This window comes from Rhinolophus ferrumequinum, chromosome 15, assembly GCF_004115265.2.
Source record: "Rhinolophus ferrumequinum isolate MPI-CBG mRhiFer1 chromosome 15, mRhiFer1_v1.p, whole genome shotgun sequence".
In the NCBI taxonomy this organism is placed as follows: domain Eukaryota; kingdom Metazoa; phylum Chordata; class Mammalia; order Chiroptera; family Rhinolophidae; genus Rhinolophus; species Rhinolophus ferrumequinum.
The window spans coordinates 22,642,336-22,659,492 of NC_046298.1; the positions used below are offsets into that span (position 1 = coordinate 22,642,336).

General features: G+C 37.5%; 1 protein-coding gene across 5 annotated transcripts in view; it reads left to right on the top strand.

The window, feature by feature from the left end:
• Positions 1-673: 673 nt before the first annotated feature.
• ZFP1 (ZFP1 zinc finger protein) overlaps positions 674-17,157 on the top strand; it is a 35,170-nt gene continuing 18,686 nt past the window's right edge. For 2 of the 5 annotated variants that reach the window (XM_033128897.1, XM_033128899.1), the window contains exons 1-2: positions 674-1,142; positions 5,164-5,222. Coding sequence is in view for 3 of the 5 variants with exons in the window: in XM_033128899.1 (XP_032984790.1) it covers positions 5,208-5,222 (15 nt within the window). In the remaining 2 variants the exon portion in view is untranslated. Of the gene's footprint in view, positions 1,143-1,407; positions 1,665-4,941; positions 5,071-5,163; positions 5,223-6,576; positions 6,634-17,157 lie in introns of those variants that run through there. The other 3 variants (XM_033128898.1, XM_033128900.1, XM_033128901.1) reach the window with 3 other exon arrangements.

Sequence of the window (17,157 nt, forward strand, 5' to 3'; positions counted from 1 at the left end):
TTGGTTGGCAGAGAAGCGGATGGCAGGTTGCAGATCGTGTGGCTCCTGCTTCCTATGTCTCCAACCCAGCCGCCAGCGAGAATATAGTGGTATGAATCCCCTATCTGTGGCTCCGTGGGTGTTCCTTTTTGGCCTCACCACATCCTGCGTTCTAGTGCAGGGAGCAGGACCAGAGACCCCGCATAACACCCTGCATGACAGCAAAACTGGTAGAGGAAATGAAAAGATCAATGGTTGTTAGGGGTTCTGAGAGAGGGAGGAATAAATAGATGGAGCACGGGATTTTTAGGGCAGTGAAACTATTCTGTATGATGCTATAGTGGTGGATATCTGTCATTACATATTTGTCAAAACCCATAGAATGTACACCACCAAGAGTGAACCCTAGTGTAAATTAAGGACATTGGGTGATGTGTCAGTATACATTTGATGATAGCAAACGTTCCACTCTGGTAGGGGATGGTGATAGTGGAGGAGGCTATACCTGTGTGGGGGCCGATGATATACGGGAACTTTCTATACTTTCTCCTCAAATTTTGCTATGAACCTACAACTGCTCTAAAAATAAATAAATAAATAAAAATAAAGCTAGTTGCAGTACGTGATATCTTTAAGGCCAATTTTATTTGTTTAAAAATAAGAAAGGTGTGAACTTAACAGTTATTTTTGAAAAGTGAGATCATGGGTACTTGCTTTCTTTTATACATATATTCTATTACAAATACAAGTATCATAGATTACCTGTGCAATCTTTAAAAGGCAGTTTTTTGTATTGGGGGAGATAGTGGTTGTAACTCACAACCGGATCCCTCATAACCAAAGGATTATCTTGGTCAGAGCTCATCCAACCGTCTCAACAAGACGAAGACTTTCCCGAGAGTCCCTACGGCTCGGTGGCCCGGCCCCGTAAGCTTATGGGAAATGTAGTCCCGAAAACTAATGGACCACTCCTCGGAGGACCCTGGGACGGCGAGCAGTCCTTTTATCTGCGCATGTGCACGGCTGCCAGCGCGCTGGAGGCCGCCCTTCCCCCACCTCTAGCCGCGAGTGGGTGACCGGGCCCCGGTTTCCGCGCGTCTTCGCCTCCCCGCGTGCTGACCCAGCCTGGCACTGAGCCACGAGTGGCGACTGTGTCCTTCCAGGTATGAGGGGGGGCAGCCTGGCAGCTCTGGGGGGTTTGGGGGCCAAGGGGAAGTAGATGAGGGGTGGCTCGTGCCTGCGCGGGGTGGGAGCCCAAACTTCGGTGACTCGCTGACGGCGGTGACCCTCGGGATGGCGTCGGGGGACCGCCTGTCGCTCTCCTCAGCGTGGGGTTGACGGGGCTTGTCTGACCGGACGTGCGGGGGCGGGAACAGCGGAGGGGTAGGGCTGCTACGAGTATCGCCTTCCTCCCTTTGTCCGGAGAAGCGCCTCGGACCCGCGGCGAGGGTCGGGCCGGCCCGGAGAGAGTCCGGAAGTGCGGAGGAGCGCGCGCGTGACTAGGCCCCGCGAGTACTGGGCGAGGCCGGGGGCGGGGCCGGACACACCTTGCAGCGTCCGGATGCCGCGTGCTGTGCCCCCCGGCCTCACGGGGTGGAGGGAGACTTGAAAGCTCCAACAAGTTTCCTGATGCACACGATGACGTGCCGAATAAGATCTCTGACCTCTTTGCAAGAATCGTTTCAGTTAAGTATTCACCTAATCCACACACCCACCCTGGGACTTCACTAGTACCTATCTCAGTTTCAGCAGAAAAATGGAGGTTCAGAAAGGTGGAGTGCTTTGCCCAGGGTCACACAGCCAGCTGGTACTTGATGTTATATGAATGGTAAATCGTTTTTTATTTACCTTTTGACTTTGCATAGTGGTAGTTTTTGGCATGCAGGCGTTTTGAATTTTTCTAGTTTAATTTACTGCTCTTCCCTATTATGGCACCCAAAAGCCTTCACCACTTTGAGATTATACAAGTTTTCTTATGATTCCCACTTTAGAATCACATTTTTTAAAAACTTTCTTATACTTTTATTTTGATTCCATTAATGGTTACATTAAGTTAGGAGGAATATTAGGTCTTACTGTAGGTCTTCCCATTTGTTAAAGTCCTCTTGTTTTGCCCCCCCACAGTAGTATTTTATAATCTTTATAAAAGAATTGCATTTTCCTTATGTAACTTTATTCTTACGTAGTTTTTTATTGCTATTGAAGAAGGAATGTTTTTGCATTATATCATCTTTTTTCTCTTGTATTTGTTGATATTTCCCACTTTTAAAATTTTGTATATTTGAGATTTGACCTTTTTTCCTTAATGTAGCTAGTGGTTATCTATGTTTATTGTTAAAGAATAACTCTCTTTCATGTCTGTAGCATCTGTAGTAATGTCTCCTCGATCATTCTTGATATTTGTAATTTGTGTTCTCTTTTTTTCCCTTGGCCACTTTGGCTAGAGGTTTATCAATATTATTAATCTTTTCAAATAACTAGCTTTTGGTTTCATTGAATTTCTCTGTTTTTCTGTTTTCAGTTTCATTGATTTCTGCTCTTATCTTTATTATTTTCTTCCTTATGCTTGCTTTGGGTTTAATGTACTTTTTTTTTTTTAACAGCTGCTTAAGATGGAAGCTGAGGTCATTGAAACCTTTCTTCTTTTCTTATAGAAATTGTTTAATGCTGTAACTGTCCCTCTACTGTTGTAGCTAAATTCCTCAAATTTTTATATGTTCTGTTTTTATTCCCATTAAATCCTATGTTTTTTTTAAACTTCCCTCGTGACTTCCTTTTTTACCCATTGGTTATGTAGAAGTCTGTTTAATTTCCTTATATTTGGGGATTTTCTAGATCTCTTTCTGTTACTGATTTTTAGTTGAATTCTGTTTAATTTTGTTTTTTAAAGAATTTACTCTCAAATTTCAATTCTTTAAAACTTGTTGAGGTTTGTTTAATGGTCAATAATATGATTTATTATATGTACCTTAATAACTATTGTGCTGTTGGTGGTGGAGTCTTGTATAAATCGTAAATGGGTCATGGTAGTTGATAACTGTGGTTCACTTCTGTATCCTTGATGGTTTTCTATGTGTTTTGTCACTTGCTGAGAAAAAGGGTATTGAAGTCTCCGACTATAATTGTGGATTTATCTATTTTTTTCTTTTTCTATCAATCGTTGCTTCTTGTATTTTGAATTTCTTTTGTTAGGTGCCTGTACATCTAGGATTTTTAATGTCTTCTTGCTGATTTGACACATGCATTATTATGTACTACCACTATCCCCGGTAATCTTCCTTCTGAAGTCTACTTTTTCTGATATTAATATAATCACTCCAGCTTTCTTTTGATTAGTGTTTGCAAGGTATATCTTTTTCATCCTTTTACTTTTGACCTAGCTATGTTTTTATACGTAAAACAGATTGCTAATATAGAGCACATAGTTTGGTATTGCTTTTTTATTCAATTTGACAACCTCTATCATTTAATTGGTGTGTTTATACCAAGTGTTGATATGGCTGGATTAAAATCTATCATCTTGCTAGTTTTTTTTCTGCTTGTCCTATCTGGTCTTTGTTCCTATTTTCCTCTTTGGCTGACTACTTTTGGATTTTGTGGGTACGTTTTATGATTCCATTTTTTCCTTATTATTGGCTTGTCATTTATATTTCTTTTATTATCTTTTTAAATTTTTTAAGATAAATTTTATTGGGGACTATTGGAGGACAGTGTTTTTCTCCAGGGCCCATCAGCCCCAAGTAGTTGTTCTTCAACCTAGTTGTGGAGGGCGCAGCTCACTGGCCCATGTGGAAATCAAACCAGCAACCCTGTTGTTCAGAGCTGTGCTCTAACCAACTGAGCCATCTAGCCGCCCTATTTGTACTTCTTTTAAAAACATTTTTTTTCTGTGGTTTCTCTAGAGTTTATGATTAACATATTGAATTAATCACAGTGCACCTTTAAATAACATTATACTGTGTAAAGTAAGATCCTTAAAATAGTGTACTCCCAATTTCATCATCTCACTTTTTGTGCTATTGTTTATCTTCATTTTAATCATCCCAGAGATCTTTATTTCTTTGTGTATATCTAGGTTTCTATCTGGTATCATATGCCTTCTATCTGAAGAACTTCCATAAATATTTTTTACAGGTCTAAAGTAGTGAATTCTATTTTTGTTTAAATATTTGTAAAGGTTTTTATTTCACTTTCATTTTGAGAGATATATTTGCTGGGTATAGAATTCTGGGTTGATAGTTTCTTTTGCTTTTTTAAAGCACTTTAAACATGTCAGTACATTGTTTTCTGTCTTGCATATTTTCTGTTGAGAAATTGGCTGTGTTGTTTATCTTGGTTCCTCTGTATATAATGTGTCTGTTTTTACCTGGCTGCTTTCAAGACTTGAACTTTGATTTTCAGTGGTTTGAATATGATATATCCACGTGTGTCTTTGTTTTCTTTCATTTTGTTTTTTTGGTGTTTAGCCTGTTTGGATAAATTACCTGACCTTCTTGGATCTGTGGTTTGATGTCATTCATTATTTCTGGAAAATTCTTGGCCATTACGTCTTCAAATACTTCTGTCCCATCCTTTTTTTCTCCTTTTGGGATTCCATTGGCCTGTTTATTAGGTCATTTGATATTGTGCCACAGCCCCTGGATAGTTTGTCCTTTTTTTTTCTTTCTTTCACTTTCTCTTTGTATTACAATTTGGGTAATTTCTTTTATCTTCAGATTTCCTAAAACTTTCCTCAGCTCTGTTGAGTCTAATAATGAACCAGTTGAAAGTATTCTTTCAACTCAGTTACTGTGCTTTTCTTTCTTAGCATTTCTGGTTGATTTTTTCTTGCAATTTCGCTTTCTTTTGAAATTTCCTATTCATTCATGTTGTCCACTTTTTCCATTAAAACCTTTAAAATATAAATCATCGTTATTTTAAATTCTGTTAATTTGATCACTTGATTATTTTTTCTTTTGATAGTGGGTGGTCTTACTCCTGCCTTTTCAAATGTTTCATAATGTTTGATTAAAGGTGAGTGCTGCCAGGATGAACCTTTCTGCCCCTTGTGAAGAGGCAAAGTGACTACCCCAGGAGTTGGTGTTTTCCCAGGTGATGTAGAGGAATTTCTAAACAGGTCACTCCAGGAGTTCTGAGACAGGTCAGATCTTTAATAACAATATATTCCTTTTTGCTTTATTTCAGGTCTGCCTTCATAGTTCTGTGCCTTTACCCAAAAGCTGCAGAAAATGAACAACTCCCAGGTGAGTTGTTTGTTTATTCCCAATTTTGTTTTTCAGTACATATGAAGAAGTTTATAATGATCCAGAAAATGAAACAGAAAAGCACAGATGACTGAAACTCAAGGAAAACATAGTAAGAATAACTGGTCAATACTAGCAGCTGACAAGCAAATCAAGTTAATTAAGTGTCTTCATTGATTATGAGTACTATTTTCTTGATTCTCTAGCATTAGGTCTGAATTAATTTTATGGACCTTCATTTAGATGGTGGCTTTGACAGCATCTCCAGAAACAACCCAAATTTAAAGGGTTATCAATTTGTCTGTGGTTATTTCATATGGCATTCTTCAGTGCGGTTGCAGGATTTTATTATGTGTAGTTTGTTTTTCTAATCAGATTAGCATGATACCAGGGAACTCAGTAAATATCTGGGTGTGTATTTAAATTCTACCCTAACCTCCTCATTGTTACTACTTTCTTAAGTACCTTCCCAGAGTTTATTTGCACGTATTTACAAAGTACAAATATAAGATAGTATATTAATCATACTGTTCAGTTTAAATGTGTTTTGTTTTTACTTAATAGACTTTGTTCTTTAGAGCAGTTTGAGTTACAGAAAATTTGAGTGGAAATTACTGACAGTTCCCATATACTCCCTCTACACACACACTTTCTCCTATTATTAACATCTTACATTAATGTGATATACCTGTTACAATTGACGAGCCAATATTGACACTTTAATTAAAGTCCATAGATTACATTACAATTCACTCTTGGTTTTATACATCCTATGGGTTTTGACAAACATATAATGAATGTATTCACTATTATAATACCACACAGAATAGTTTCACTGCCCTAAAAGTTCCCTGTGCTCTATTCATTCATCATCCCTTCCTCTCCCTGAGCCCCTGGCATCCCCAGATCTTTTTACTGTCTCCATAGTTATGCTTTCCCAGAATGTCAGTCATATAGTTGGAATCATACAATATGTAATCTTTTCAGATTGATTTTTTTCACTGACAAATATGCATTTAAGGTTTCTCCGTGTCTTTTCATGCTTGATAACTCATTTCTTTAGTACTGAGTGATATTCCGTTATATGGATGTACCACCATTTATGCATTCACCTATTGAAGGGCATCTTGGTTGCTTCCAAGTTTTGGCAATTATGAATAAACTTTCATATAAACATCGTATGCAAGGTTTTATATGGCATAAAATTAGTTACTCATTTGGGTAAATACTAAGGCGTGTAATTGCTAGATCATCTGTCAAGAGTATGTTTAGTTCTATAAGAAACTGAAAAACTGTCTTCCAGAGTGGCTGTACCATTTTGCATTCCCATCATCAACGAGAGTTCCTGTTGCTCCACATCCTTGCCAGCATTTGATGTTGTCAGTGTTATGGATTTTGGCCATTCTAATAGGTGTGTAGCAGTATCTCGTTGTTGTAATTTACAATTCCCTGATGACATGATGTGGAGCATATTTTCATGTTTATTTGCTACCCGTATATTTTATTTGGTGAGGTGTCTTAAGATTTCTGGCCCATTTTTAAATCAGGGTCATTGTTTTTCTTATTCTTGAGTTTTAAGAGTTCTTTATATATGTGTGTGTGTGTGTGTGTATTTGTGTGTGTGTGTGTATAATAGTTCTTTATAAGCTATATGTTTTGCAAAGATTTTTTCCATCTGTGGTTTGTCTTTTTATTTTCTTGATTATGTATATTTTTATCACTCAATAACATATCTTTAAAGTCTTTCTATACCAGAGCATAGAGTTTCCTAATTTTTTGCTAATTTTTTATCGTGTAATGTAACACAAACAGTATTATAAAACTCATTATATATGTTACAACAGTGTATATAACACGTATACATTAAAGAATAATAATAAAATGTGCACCCATGTACTTAACCCAGGCTAAGAAATAGAACATTATTTGTTCTTTTACTTATTTATTTGGGTGTCTTTTTAAACATTTTTCAATTACAGTTGATACACAATATTAGTTTCAGTGTACAACAGAATGATTAGACATTTATATACCTCACAGAATGATACCCTGATAAGTCTAGTACCCATCTGAAACCATATGTAGTTACTATAGTATCATTGACTATAGTCCTTATGTTGTACTTTACATCTCTGTGACTATTTTTATAACTGGGAATTTGTACTTCTTAATCCCTTTCTCCTTTTCCACCCATTACCCCATCAATTTGTTCTCTGTATCTCTGAGTTTGTTTCTCTTTTGTTTGTTCGTTTCTTTTGTTTTATTTTGTTTTTTAGATTCCACATACAAGTGAGATCATATGGTATTTGTCTTTCTCTGTCTGACTTATTTCACGTAGGTCCGTCCATGTCGCAAATGATGCTATATCATTGTTTTTTATATCTGAGTAATATTTCATTGTGTATACATACCATGTCTTCTTTATCCATTCATCTGTGGATGGATACTTAGGTGGCTTCTATACCATGGCTATGGTAAATAATGCTGCAAAGAACATAGGCGTACATATATCTTTTTGAATTAATGTTTTGGATTTCTTTGGATAAATACCCAGAAGTGGAATTACTGGGTTATATGTTAGTTTTATTTTTACTTTTTTTGAGGAACCTCCATACTATTTACATACTGGTTGCACCAATTTACTGTCCCACCGTCACTGCGTGAGGGTTCCCTTTTCCCCACATCCTCACCAACACTTGTTGTTTGTTGTTTTTTTGGTAATAGTCATTCTGACAGGTTTGAAATGATATCTCACTGTGGTTTTAATTTGCATTTCTGTGATGATTAGTGATGTTGAGCACCTTTTCATATGTCTATTGGCCATCTGTATGTCCTCTTTGGAAAAATGTCTATTCAGGTCCTCTGCCCATTTTTCAATTGGATTGTTTGGGGTTTTTTGGTGTTAACTTGTATGAGTTCCTTATATATTTTGGATACTGACCCCTCATCAGATATATCATTGGCGATTATCTTCCCCCTTCCACTAGGTTTTTTCATTTTGTTGATGGTTTCCTTCGTTGTGCAAAACTTTTTAGTTTGATATTGTCCCATTTGTTTATTTTTTCTTTTGTTTCCCTTGCCCAGGGAGATATATCCAAATAATTATTGCTAAGAGTGTTATCAGAGTTTACTGCCGATGTTTTCTTCTAGTATTTTTGTGGTTTCAAGTCTTACGTTTATTTAAGTCTTTAATCCATTTTGAGTTTACTTTTGTATATGGTGTAAGAAAGTGGTCTAGTTTCTTTCTTTCTTTCTTTCTTTTCTTTTCTTTTCTTTTTTTTCTTTTTTCTTTTCTTTTTTTTGTATCCAGTTTTCCCACACCATTTATCGGCGAGACTTTAATTACCCCATTGTATATTCTTGATTCCTTTGTCATAGGTTAGTTGACCATATAGGCATTGGTTTATTTCTAGGCTCTCTGTTCTGTTGATGTATGTGTCTGTTTTTATGCTAGTACCATGCTGTTTTGATTACTATAGCCTTGAAGTATATTTTGATACCATGTAACGTGATAACCTCCAACTTTGTTCTTTCTCAGTGTTGCTTGAGTTATTTGGGGTCTTTTGTGGTTCCATATAAATTTTAGGATTATTTGTTCCAGTTCTGTGAAAAATGCCTTTGGTATTTTGATTAGGTATTGCATTAAATCTATAAATTGCTTTGGGAAGTATGAACATTTTAATGGTATTAATTGTTCCTATTCATGAACAAGGTATATAGCCTTTCATTTATTTGTATCTTCTTCAGTTTCTTTCTTCAATGTCTTAACAGTTTTCCAAGTACAAGTCTTTTACCTCCTGGGTTAAATTTATTCCTAGGTATTTTATTCTTTTTTATGCAGTTATAAATGGGATTGTTTTTTAAATTTGTCTTTCTTGTAGTTCATTATTGGTGTATAAAAATGCAACCTATTTCTGAATATTAATTTTGTATCCTGCTACTTTACTGAATTCATTTATTCTAGTAGTTGTTTGGTGGAATCTTTATATAAGATTTTCTAAATGTAGTATCATGTCATCTGCAAATAATAACAATTTTACTTGTCCTTTTCCAATTTGGATTCCTTTTTATTTCTTTTTATTTCTCTGATTGCTTGGCCAGGACCTCCAATACTATGTTGACTAAAAGTGGTGAAAGTGGACATTCTTGTCTTATTCCTCATCATAAAGGAAAAACTTTCAGCTTTTCACCATTGAATGTGATGTTAGCTGGGGGTTTGTCATGTGTGGCCTTTATTACATTGAGGAATGTCTCCCACTTTACTGAGAATTTTTATAAGTGGATGCTGGATTTTGTCAAATGCTTTTTCTGTATGTATTGATATGATTGTAGGATTTTTATCCTTCATTTTGTTTATGTGGTGTATCACGTTAATTCATTTGCGGATATTGGATCAACCTTTCATCACAGGAATAAATCTCACTTGATAATGGTGTATCATCTTTTTAATGTATTACTGAATTTAGTTTGCTAATATTTTGTTGAGGATTTTTGCATCTGTCTTCATCAGAGGATATTAGCCTATAATTCTCTTTTTGTAGTGTCTTTGTCTGGTTTTGGTCTCAGAATAATGCTGGCCTCATAAAATGAGTTTGGGAGCCTTCCATCTTCTTCAATTTTTGAATTACTGATTCAATTTTGTTAGTAAGAATTGATTTGTTCAGATTTTTTGTTTCTTCCTGATTCATTCTTGGATGTTTGTGTTTCTAGGAATTTATCCATTTCTTCCAGATTTTCCAGTTTGTTGGCATATAACTGTAGTATTTTCTTATAATCCTATATATTTCTCTGGTGTTGGTTGTCACTTCTCATTTCTGATTCTGTTTATTTGGGCCCTCTTTTTTCTCGATGAGTCTGGTTAAAGGGTTATCAATTTTGTTTACCTTTTCAAAGAACCAGCTCTTGGTTTCTGCTATCTTTTCTTTTTCTTTTTTTTTTTTTCAGACTCTGTTTCACTAATTTCTGCTCTAATATTTATTATTTCCTTCCTTTTACCCACTTTGGGCTTTGTTTTGTCATCTTTTTCTAGTTCTTTTAGGTGTAAAGTTAGATTATTTGAGGTTTTTCTTGTTTTTTGAAGTAGTCCCCTGTTACTGTGAATTTCCCTCTTTGAATTACTTTGGCTGTGTCCCCGATTTTGGATCATTGTGTTTTATTTATTTATTTATTTTTTTAGGGGGGGTGCAGCTCACAGTCACCCATGCGGGGATCGAACCGGCAACCTTAGTGCCACCAGCACCATGCTCACCGGCCACCCCAAGGGTCATTGTGTTTTCATTTTCATTTATGTCAAGATATCTTGATTTCTTCCTTGATCTCATTGTTAACCCATTTGTTGTTTAGTAGCATGATATTTAACCTCCACCTGTTTGTGTTTTTTAGTTTTCTTCTTGAACTTTATTTCTAATTTATACCAGTGTGATCAGAGAAGATGCCTGATATACTTCAGTCTTCTTAAATTTATTGAGATTTGTTTTGTCGCCTATCATGTGGTTCATCCTGGAAAATGTCCCAGGTGCATTTGAAAAGAATGTATATTCTACTGCTTTTGGGTGAAATGTCCTAAAAATATCAGTTAAGTCCATCTGTTCTGATGAGTCATTTAAGACCACTGTTTTCTTGTTGATTTTCTGTCTGGATGATTTATCCATTGTTGTCAATGGAGTGTTAAAGCACTCTACTACTATTACTGTTTTATCATCAGTATTTCGCTTCATGTCTGTCAATATTTGCTTTATATACTTAGTTGCTCCTATGTTGGATGTGGAAATTTTTCAAGAGTTATAATCTTTTGTTAGATTGATCCCTGTATCATTGTGAAATGTCATTCTTTGTGTTTTGTTACAGATTTTTTTTTAAGTCTATTTTGTCTGATACAAGTATTGCTACCCCAACTTTTTTTTTGCATGAAATATCTTTTTCCATTCTTCTTCAATCTGTGTGTGTCTTTGTATCTAAAGTGGGTCTCTTATAGGCAGCATATGTACAGCTCTTGCATTTTTGTTGTTTTTTTTAATCCATTCAGGTACTCTGTGTCTTTTGATTGGAACATTTGGTCCATTTACATTTAAAGTAATTATTAATAAGTATGTAGTTATTTATTTATGTATTTATTGTTTGTTTTCTGATTGTATTTGTAGTTCTTTGTTCATTTCTTATTCTCTTGCTCTGTCGTATGTTGATTTTCTGTAGTGTTATGTTTGGGTTTCTTTTTATTTCTTGTATATCTCTTCTAGATTTTTGGTTTGTGGTTATCGTGTACTTCATATATACCAAGTTATGTTTTTATCAGTTTATTTTAAGTTGATGGTCGTGCAAATTCAAACACATTCTAAAATCACTACAATTTTTACTCACCTTTTGTTTTGTCATTATTTTTCTCCTCTTTTTTTTTTGTGTGTGTATGATTGTGTGTATTCCTTAATTTATTATTGTAATTACAGATGATTTTCCTAAGTTGCTTTTTAAAAGTTGTACCGGCTTTATAGTTGGTTGATCCACTGCTTTTACTAAGTATTTGCCTTTGATAGTGAGAACTTTTTTCTTTCCTACGTTTTATTCATACTTTTTATCTTCTTAAAGAAGTCCCTCTAACATTTCTTGTAATACCACTTTGATCATGATGAATTCCTTTAGCTTTTTCTTGTCTGGGAAGCTCTTTATCTCTCCTTCGATTCTAAATGATAGTTTTGCTGCATCCAGTAATATTGGTTATGGGTCCTTGCTTTTTATCACTCTGAATATTTCTTGCCAATCCCTTTCTGGCCTGCAAAGTTTCTGTTGAGAAATCAGCTAACATTCTTATGGGAGCTCCCTTGTAGGTAAACTAATTGCTTTTCTCTTGCTGCTTTTAAGATTCTCTCTTTGTCTTTAACCTGTGGCATTTTAATTATGGTGTGCCTTGGTGTGTGTCTCTGTGGATTCATCTTGTTTGGGACTCTCTGCATCTCCTGGACTTGCATGTCTATTTCCTTCTTCAGGTTAGGGAAGTTTTCTGTCATTATTTCTTCAAATAGGTTTTCTATTCCCTGCTCTCTCTTTTCTCCTGATGGTACCCCTGTGATGCAAATGTTAGTACGCTTGATGTTGTCCCAGAGGTCCCTTAAATTATCCTCTTTTTTTAAAAATCGTTTTTCTTTATGCTGTTATGATTGTGTGTTTTCCCTACCATGTCTTCCAAGAGCTTCTGCTGCTTCTAATTTGCTGTTGATTCCATGTTGAATACATCTAATGTATTCTTCATTTCAGTTATTGTATCCTTTATTTCTGACTGATTTTTTTTCTGCTGTCTTCTTTTTTATGTTCTTTCTTTCTCTTTTGAAGTTCTCACTGAGTTAATCTATTTTATCTCCTAAGTTCTTTATAACTAGCGTTTTGAATTCTGTATCTGTTAGATTGCTTGTTTCCATTTTGTTTACTTGGAGTTTTGTTCCATTCTTTCATTTGGGACATGTGTCTTTGTCTCCTCATTTTTGCTGATGCCCTGTGTTTGTTTCAATATATTAGGTAGATCTGCAACGTGTCCTTGTCTTGATAGAGTGGTCTTGTGTAGAAGGTGTCCTTTGGGGCTCACTGGCGCAGTTTTTTTGGTCACCTGAGTCAGGTGCTCCAGGATTGTACCCTGTTTGAGTCGTGTGTGCCCTCCTGCTGTAGTTGAGCCTCAATGGTTATTGGTACATCAGTAGGTGGCGTTGATCCCCAGGCTCACTGGCTGTGAGGGCTGGCCGTGACTACAACAGATAAGCTGTTGTGTGCGTGCTGACCCCACAGAGCAGAAGTCACCCAGCCAAACCCACCCTTCAGATGTGTCTTTTATAGAACTGGTTGGGTGGTGCTGTGGTGCTCAGATGAAGCTAGCCACCAGGTGTAATGGTTCTGGAACCTCTTGTGAGGGTCTCCAGTGCAGGCCACGTTAGCTGCTACTTGTGCCAAGCGTGGGACTTCTTGGTAGGAGCTACAAAGTGATCTACAGTTGATTGCTGCTTGTTCTGGGCTTAGAGGCACTTGGGAGAGACTACAGTGTGAACCGAGGCTGGCTGCCACTTATGCTGGGCTTGGGACTCTTTGGTGGGCACCATGATGTGAGCTGAAGCCAACCGCCACATGTGCTAGGCTTATAGTTGCTTAATTGAAGCTATATTCCAGGCCAAGACTGGCTGCCACTTATGCCAGGCTTGTGATCAGCTGATGGGAGTTACAATGCAAGTTAGAACCAATCACCACTTGTGCTGGACATGGGGCCACTTATCAAGAGCTACAAGGCATGCTGAGGCCAGCCACTGCTTATTTGGTGTTTTTGGACCTTTGAGAGATTTTGGGAAAGTTCATAGTGTAAGCCCAAACAAGCTGCTTGTGTGGAGGAGCTGCTGGAAGAGGCTAGGGCTGCTGGGGCCTGTTGGGTGGGGCAGGGTCTCAAGGAATCATCACGGTGGGGTGTATGGTGTTAGACAGATTAATGGAGAGTACAGATTTGGCACCTGCCTGCTTTGATCTGGCTGGGTGGGAGGGAGTTCAACAGAGGAACAGTGGTGCCTACCAGCATCTCTGTCCCCAAAGAAGTTGCCCCGATCCCAGCCCTTCCAGTCCTTGTCCTGAATTTTGTCCATTTAATACCTTCCTGTATGTCATTTTCTGAGCTATTACCCCCACACTGGAGCTTAGATTGAGTGAGTTTGTGAGCAGTTGAGTCTGTGCACAGGTCCTTTAAGACCCACAGTGCTTTGGTCTCTAGCAGCCTTTTGTCTTTCTCAGATGCAATCCCTGCCAGTTTTCACAGCCAGATGTTATGGGGACTCCTCTTCCTGCCACTGATACCCTGGGTTGAGGAGCCGAGTCTGGGACTGGGACCCCTCAGTCCTCAGGGGAGACCTCAGTGGCCAAGATATCCCACCTGATTCTTATTCACCACACCATGGATGTGGGATCTGTCTGTTCCACATCTCCGCCCATCCTACCAGTCTGCACATGGCTTCTTTTTTATGTCCTTATTTATAGGAATTCTATTCAGCTAGTCTTCAGGTGGTTCTCAATGATGGTTCTATAATTTAGTTGTAATCTTGGTGTGGTTGTGAGAGGAGGCAAGTGCAGAGTTTACCTGCTCCACTTGACCATAAGTCCCATTGTCCATTATCTGTTCTTTATGATACATTCTCTGATTGAATACTCCTAGTAGGTAGCCACAATTTTTGTATTTTTGTTAATCATTCCCTTAATATTTCTTAAAGATTTTAACACTTCTGTATGTATCTCTAATATAAAACTCAATTTGTATTTGGCTTTTTTTTCTTCCAGACATGACAAATCTGAAAGATGTCCTTTCTTGCACCCATGTTCCCTTTATCAAGACTCAGGGTTTTTGTCATTGTTTTTTTCAAGTTACATTAGCCGCTGTTTGCTAAAGAGAGGCGAAACTATGCATGCATTCCTGGTGCTGATACAGTCTTAACTGGGGAGCAAGAAACATAGCAAAAATTATCAAGCAAACACAAATCCAGTGTCTAGAAATTTTGTCAGTGTTAGACAACAGCTTCTAGGAGATGAGCTGAATAGAGTCTCTGGGTCATAATGTGGCTTCAGCTTTTCTGAGGGTTTAAAAAAATCCTATTTGGAGAAGTCATTGTCTGATAGAAGTCATTGGCAAAGTTGTAAGAAACACAGGAAAACATAAGTTTGGGCCATCTGGCAGGGTCAAAGTGTGGATCGGGTACTGAATGTCTGGCAGGAATATAGAGTGAGTGGGCTGCTCTCCAGTCTCTGCTTCTTAGCTCACTAGTCAACTGCCAACTCTCAGGAGTAGATCAAAGTGGAACACTTCTGTGAGTTGAAATGAGTGTCCTCATCTGATCCAGGGCAGCCTGATGTGGAGGGGACAGAGAGAGACCATCAGCACATGCTTAAGATAAACCAAACCAAGTACAGAGAAGAATCTGGGTCAGGCTTACCCAAGCATTATGCCCTCAAGTTTAAAAGGTGACACAATAGTTGTAGTCATCTTATTGAGAACAGCTCTCAAAATGCCTACTTTTGAATCATGCAATTCCAGCCTGTACATCAAGCAGTTTGGTATCAGTAGAGAATCACTGCCATCCTGCATCTCCTTCAAACCCTTCCTAAGATTTTCTTCAGCTCTCAGATTGATCTTTTGTTTACCCCTTCCCATGTCTTTGTCATTTTGGATTACTATCGTTTTATTGGAGCACGTTGTTCAGTAACTTCTTGAGAAAAGGTATGTGAGAAATACATCCTCCTCCCCTCACTCCTGTTCAAGCCATTGTTTTTCTCAGTCTAGTTGTGTAGGACACAGCTCCCTGGCCCATGCTGGTATTAGGAGCCTTGCGCTTCCCCCCCCCCCCTCCGCTGAGGCAGTCGGTTGCCAGTCGTCAGTCGGCCACTCACAATGGCTGCCGGCCACTCACACCGGCCGCCCATGGCAGCTCACGGTAGCCCCCGGCAGCTCATGGCAGCCCACGGCAGCTTATGCCAACCTCTGACTGCTTATGGCAGCCCCGTTGTTCACAGTCTTAGCTGTAGAGGGCACAGCTCACTGGCTCATGTGAACTGGTGACCTCAGTGTTAGGATCACGGAGCTCTAACCACCTGAGCCACCGGGCCAGCCCTACATTTTTTTTTTTTTTGAGACTTGGAATTTCTGAAAATGCCTTCATTCTGTTTTGATATCTGATTGATAGATAGTATGAATGGATTTGTCCAGTCCTCACTTTAGCTTAGTTTCTGTCCGTTTTTGCTCATGTCATTTGAAGCTATGTGATTGAGTGCATACATTTGTTGAGTGTATGCACATTTATGCTTGTTCTATCTTCCTAATGGATTTACCCTTCTATCATTTTGGAATGTCATTCTTTATCTCTGGTTATAATCCCTATCTGATATAAATACAACCATACTTGCCTTTTTATGATCAGCGTTTTTATGGAATATTTTTTTCCATTCTTTTTGTTTCAACCTTTTTATGTTCTTATATTTATAGGGTATTTCCTCTAAGCAGCATCTAGTTGAATCATGTTTTTTTTTAATCAAGCCTGACAGTTTCTTTTGATTTTTATTTTCCTTTGTAAGTAATTTAATTATAGACACAGTTGGATTTAAGTATGTCATCTTGCTATTTTTTTTTTAAACTTTTATTTTAGTGTGTTTTTCCAGGACCCATCAGCTCCAAGTCAAGTAGCTGTTTCAATCTAGTTGTGGAGGGCGCAGCTCACAGTGGCCCATGTGGGGATAGAACCGGCAACCTTTTTAAAGAGCATTGCGCTCTAACCAACTCAGCTAACTGGCTGCCTCTCTTTTATTTTTTTAAGTGGTTGCTCTAGGAATTATAGTTTATATTCTTTACTGATCATCTTGAAGTAATATTATACCACCTCAGTACAATCCAAGAATACTATGTAGATAGTATAGCAGTGAATTCTTGCAGCTTTTGTTTATCTGTATGTGCTTTTAATTTTGCCTTCATTTTGAAAAATATTTTCCCTGGGTATAGAATTCTAGCATGTTTTCGTTTTGGTTTCTTTTTTTCTTTCAATATTTTAAAGATGGCATTCTGCTTTTCTCTCACTTCACTGGTTTCTATTAAGAAATAAGCCTTCATTTTTATAGTTGTACACTAAAGGTAATGTATCTATTTCTTCTGGCCACTTTTTTTTCTGTATGCTGAAGTTTTTTTTTAGTTTTGACCATATATGTGTGTTCCTACAATATGCATTTGTGTTTTTCTTTTTTTTTCTGTTTTTGTTTTGTTTTGTTTTTAGTTCCAGTTATACAAAACAATGTAATAGACATTTCACCCCTCACAGTGATAACCCCCTTCCCCAATCTATTACCCCTCTGACATCGTATCTAGCTGTTACAGTTCCATTGACTCTATTCCCTATGCTGTACTCCGTGACTATATATGTATTAAATTATAGTTGACATTCAA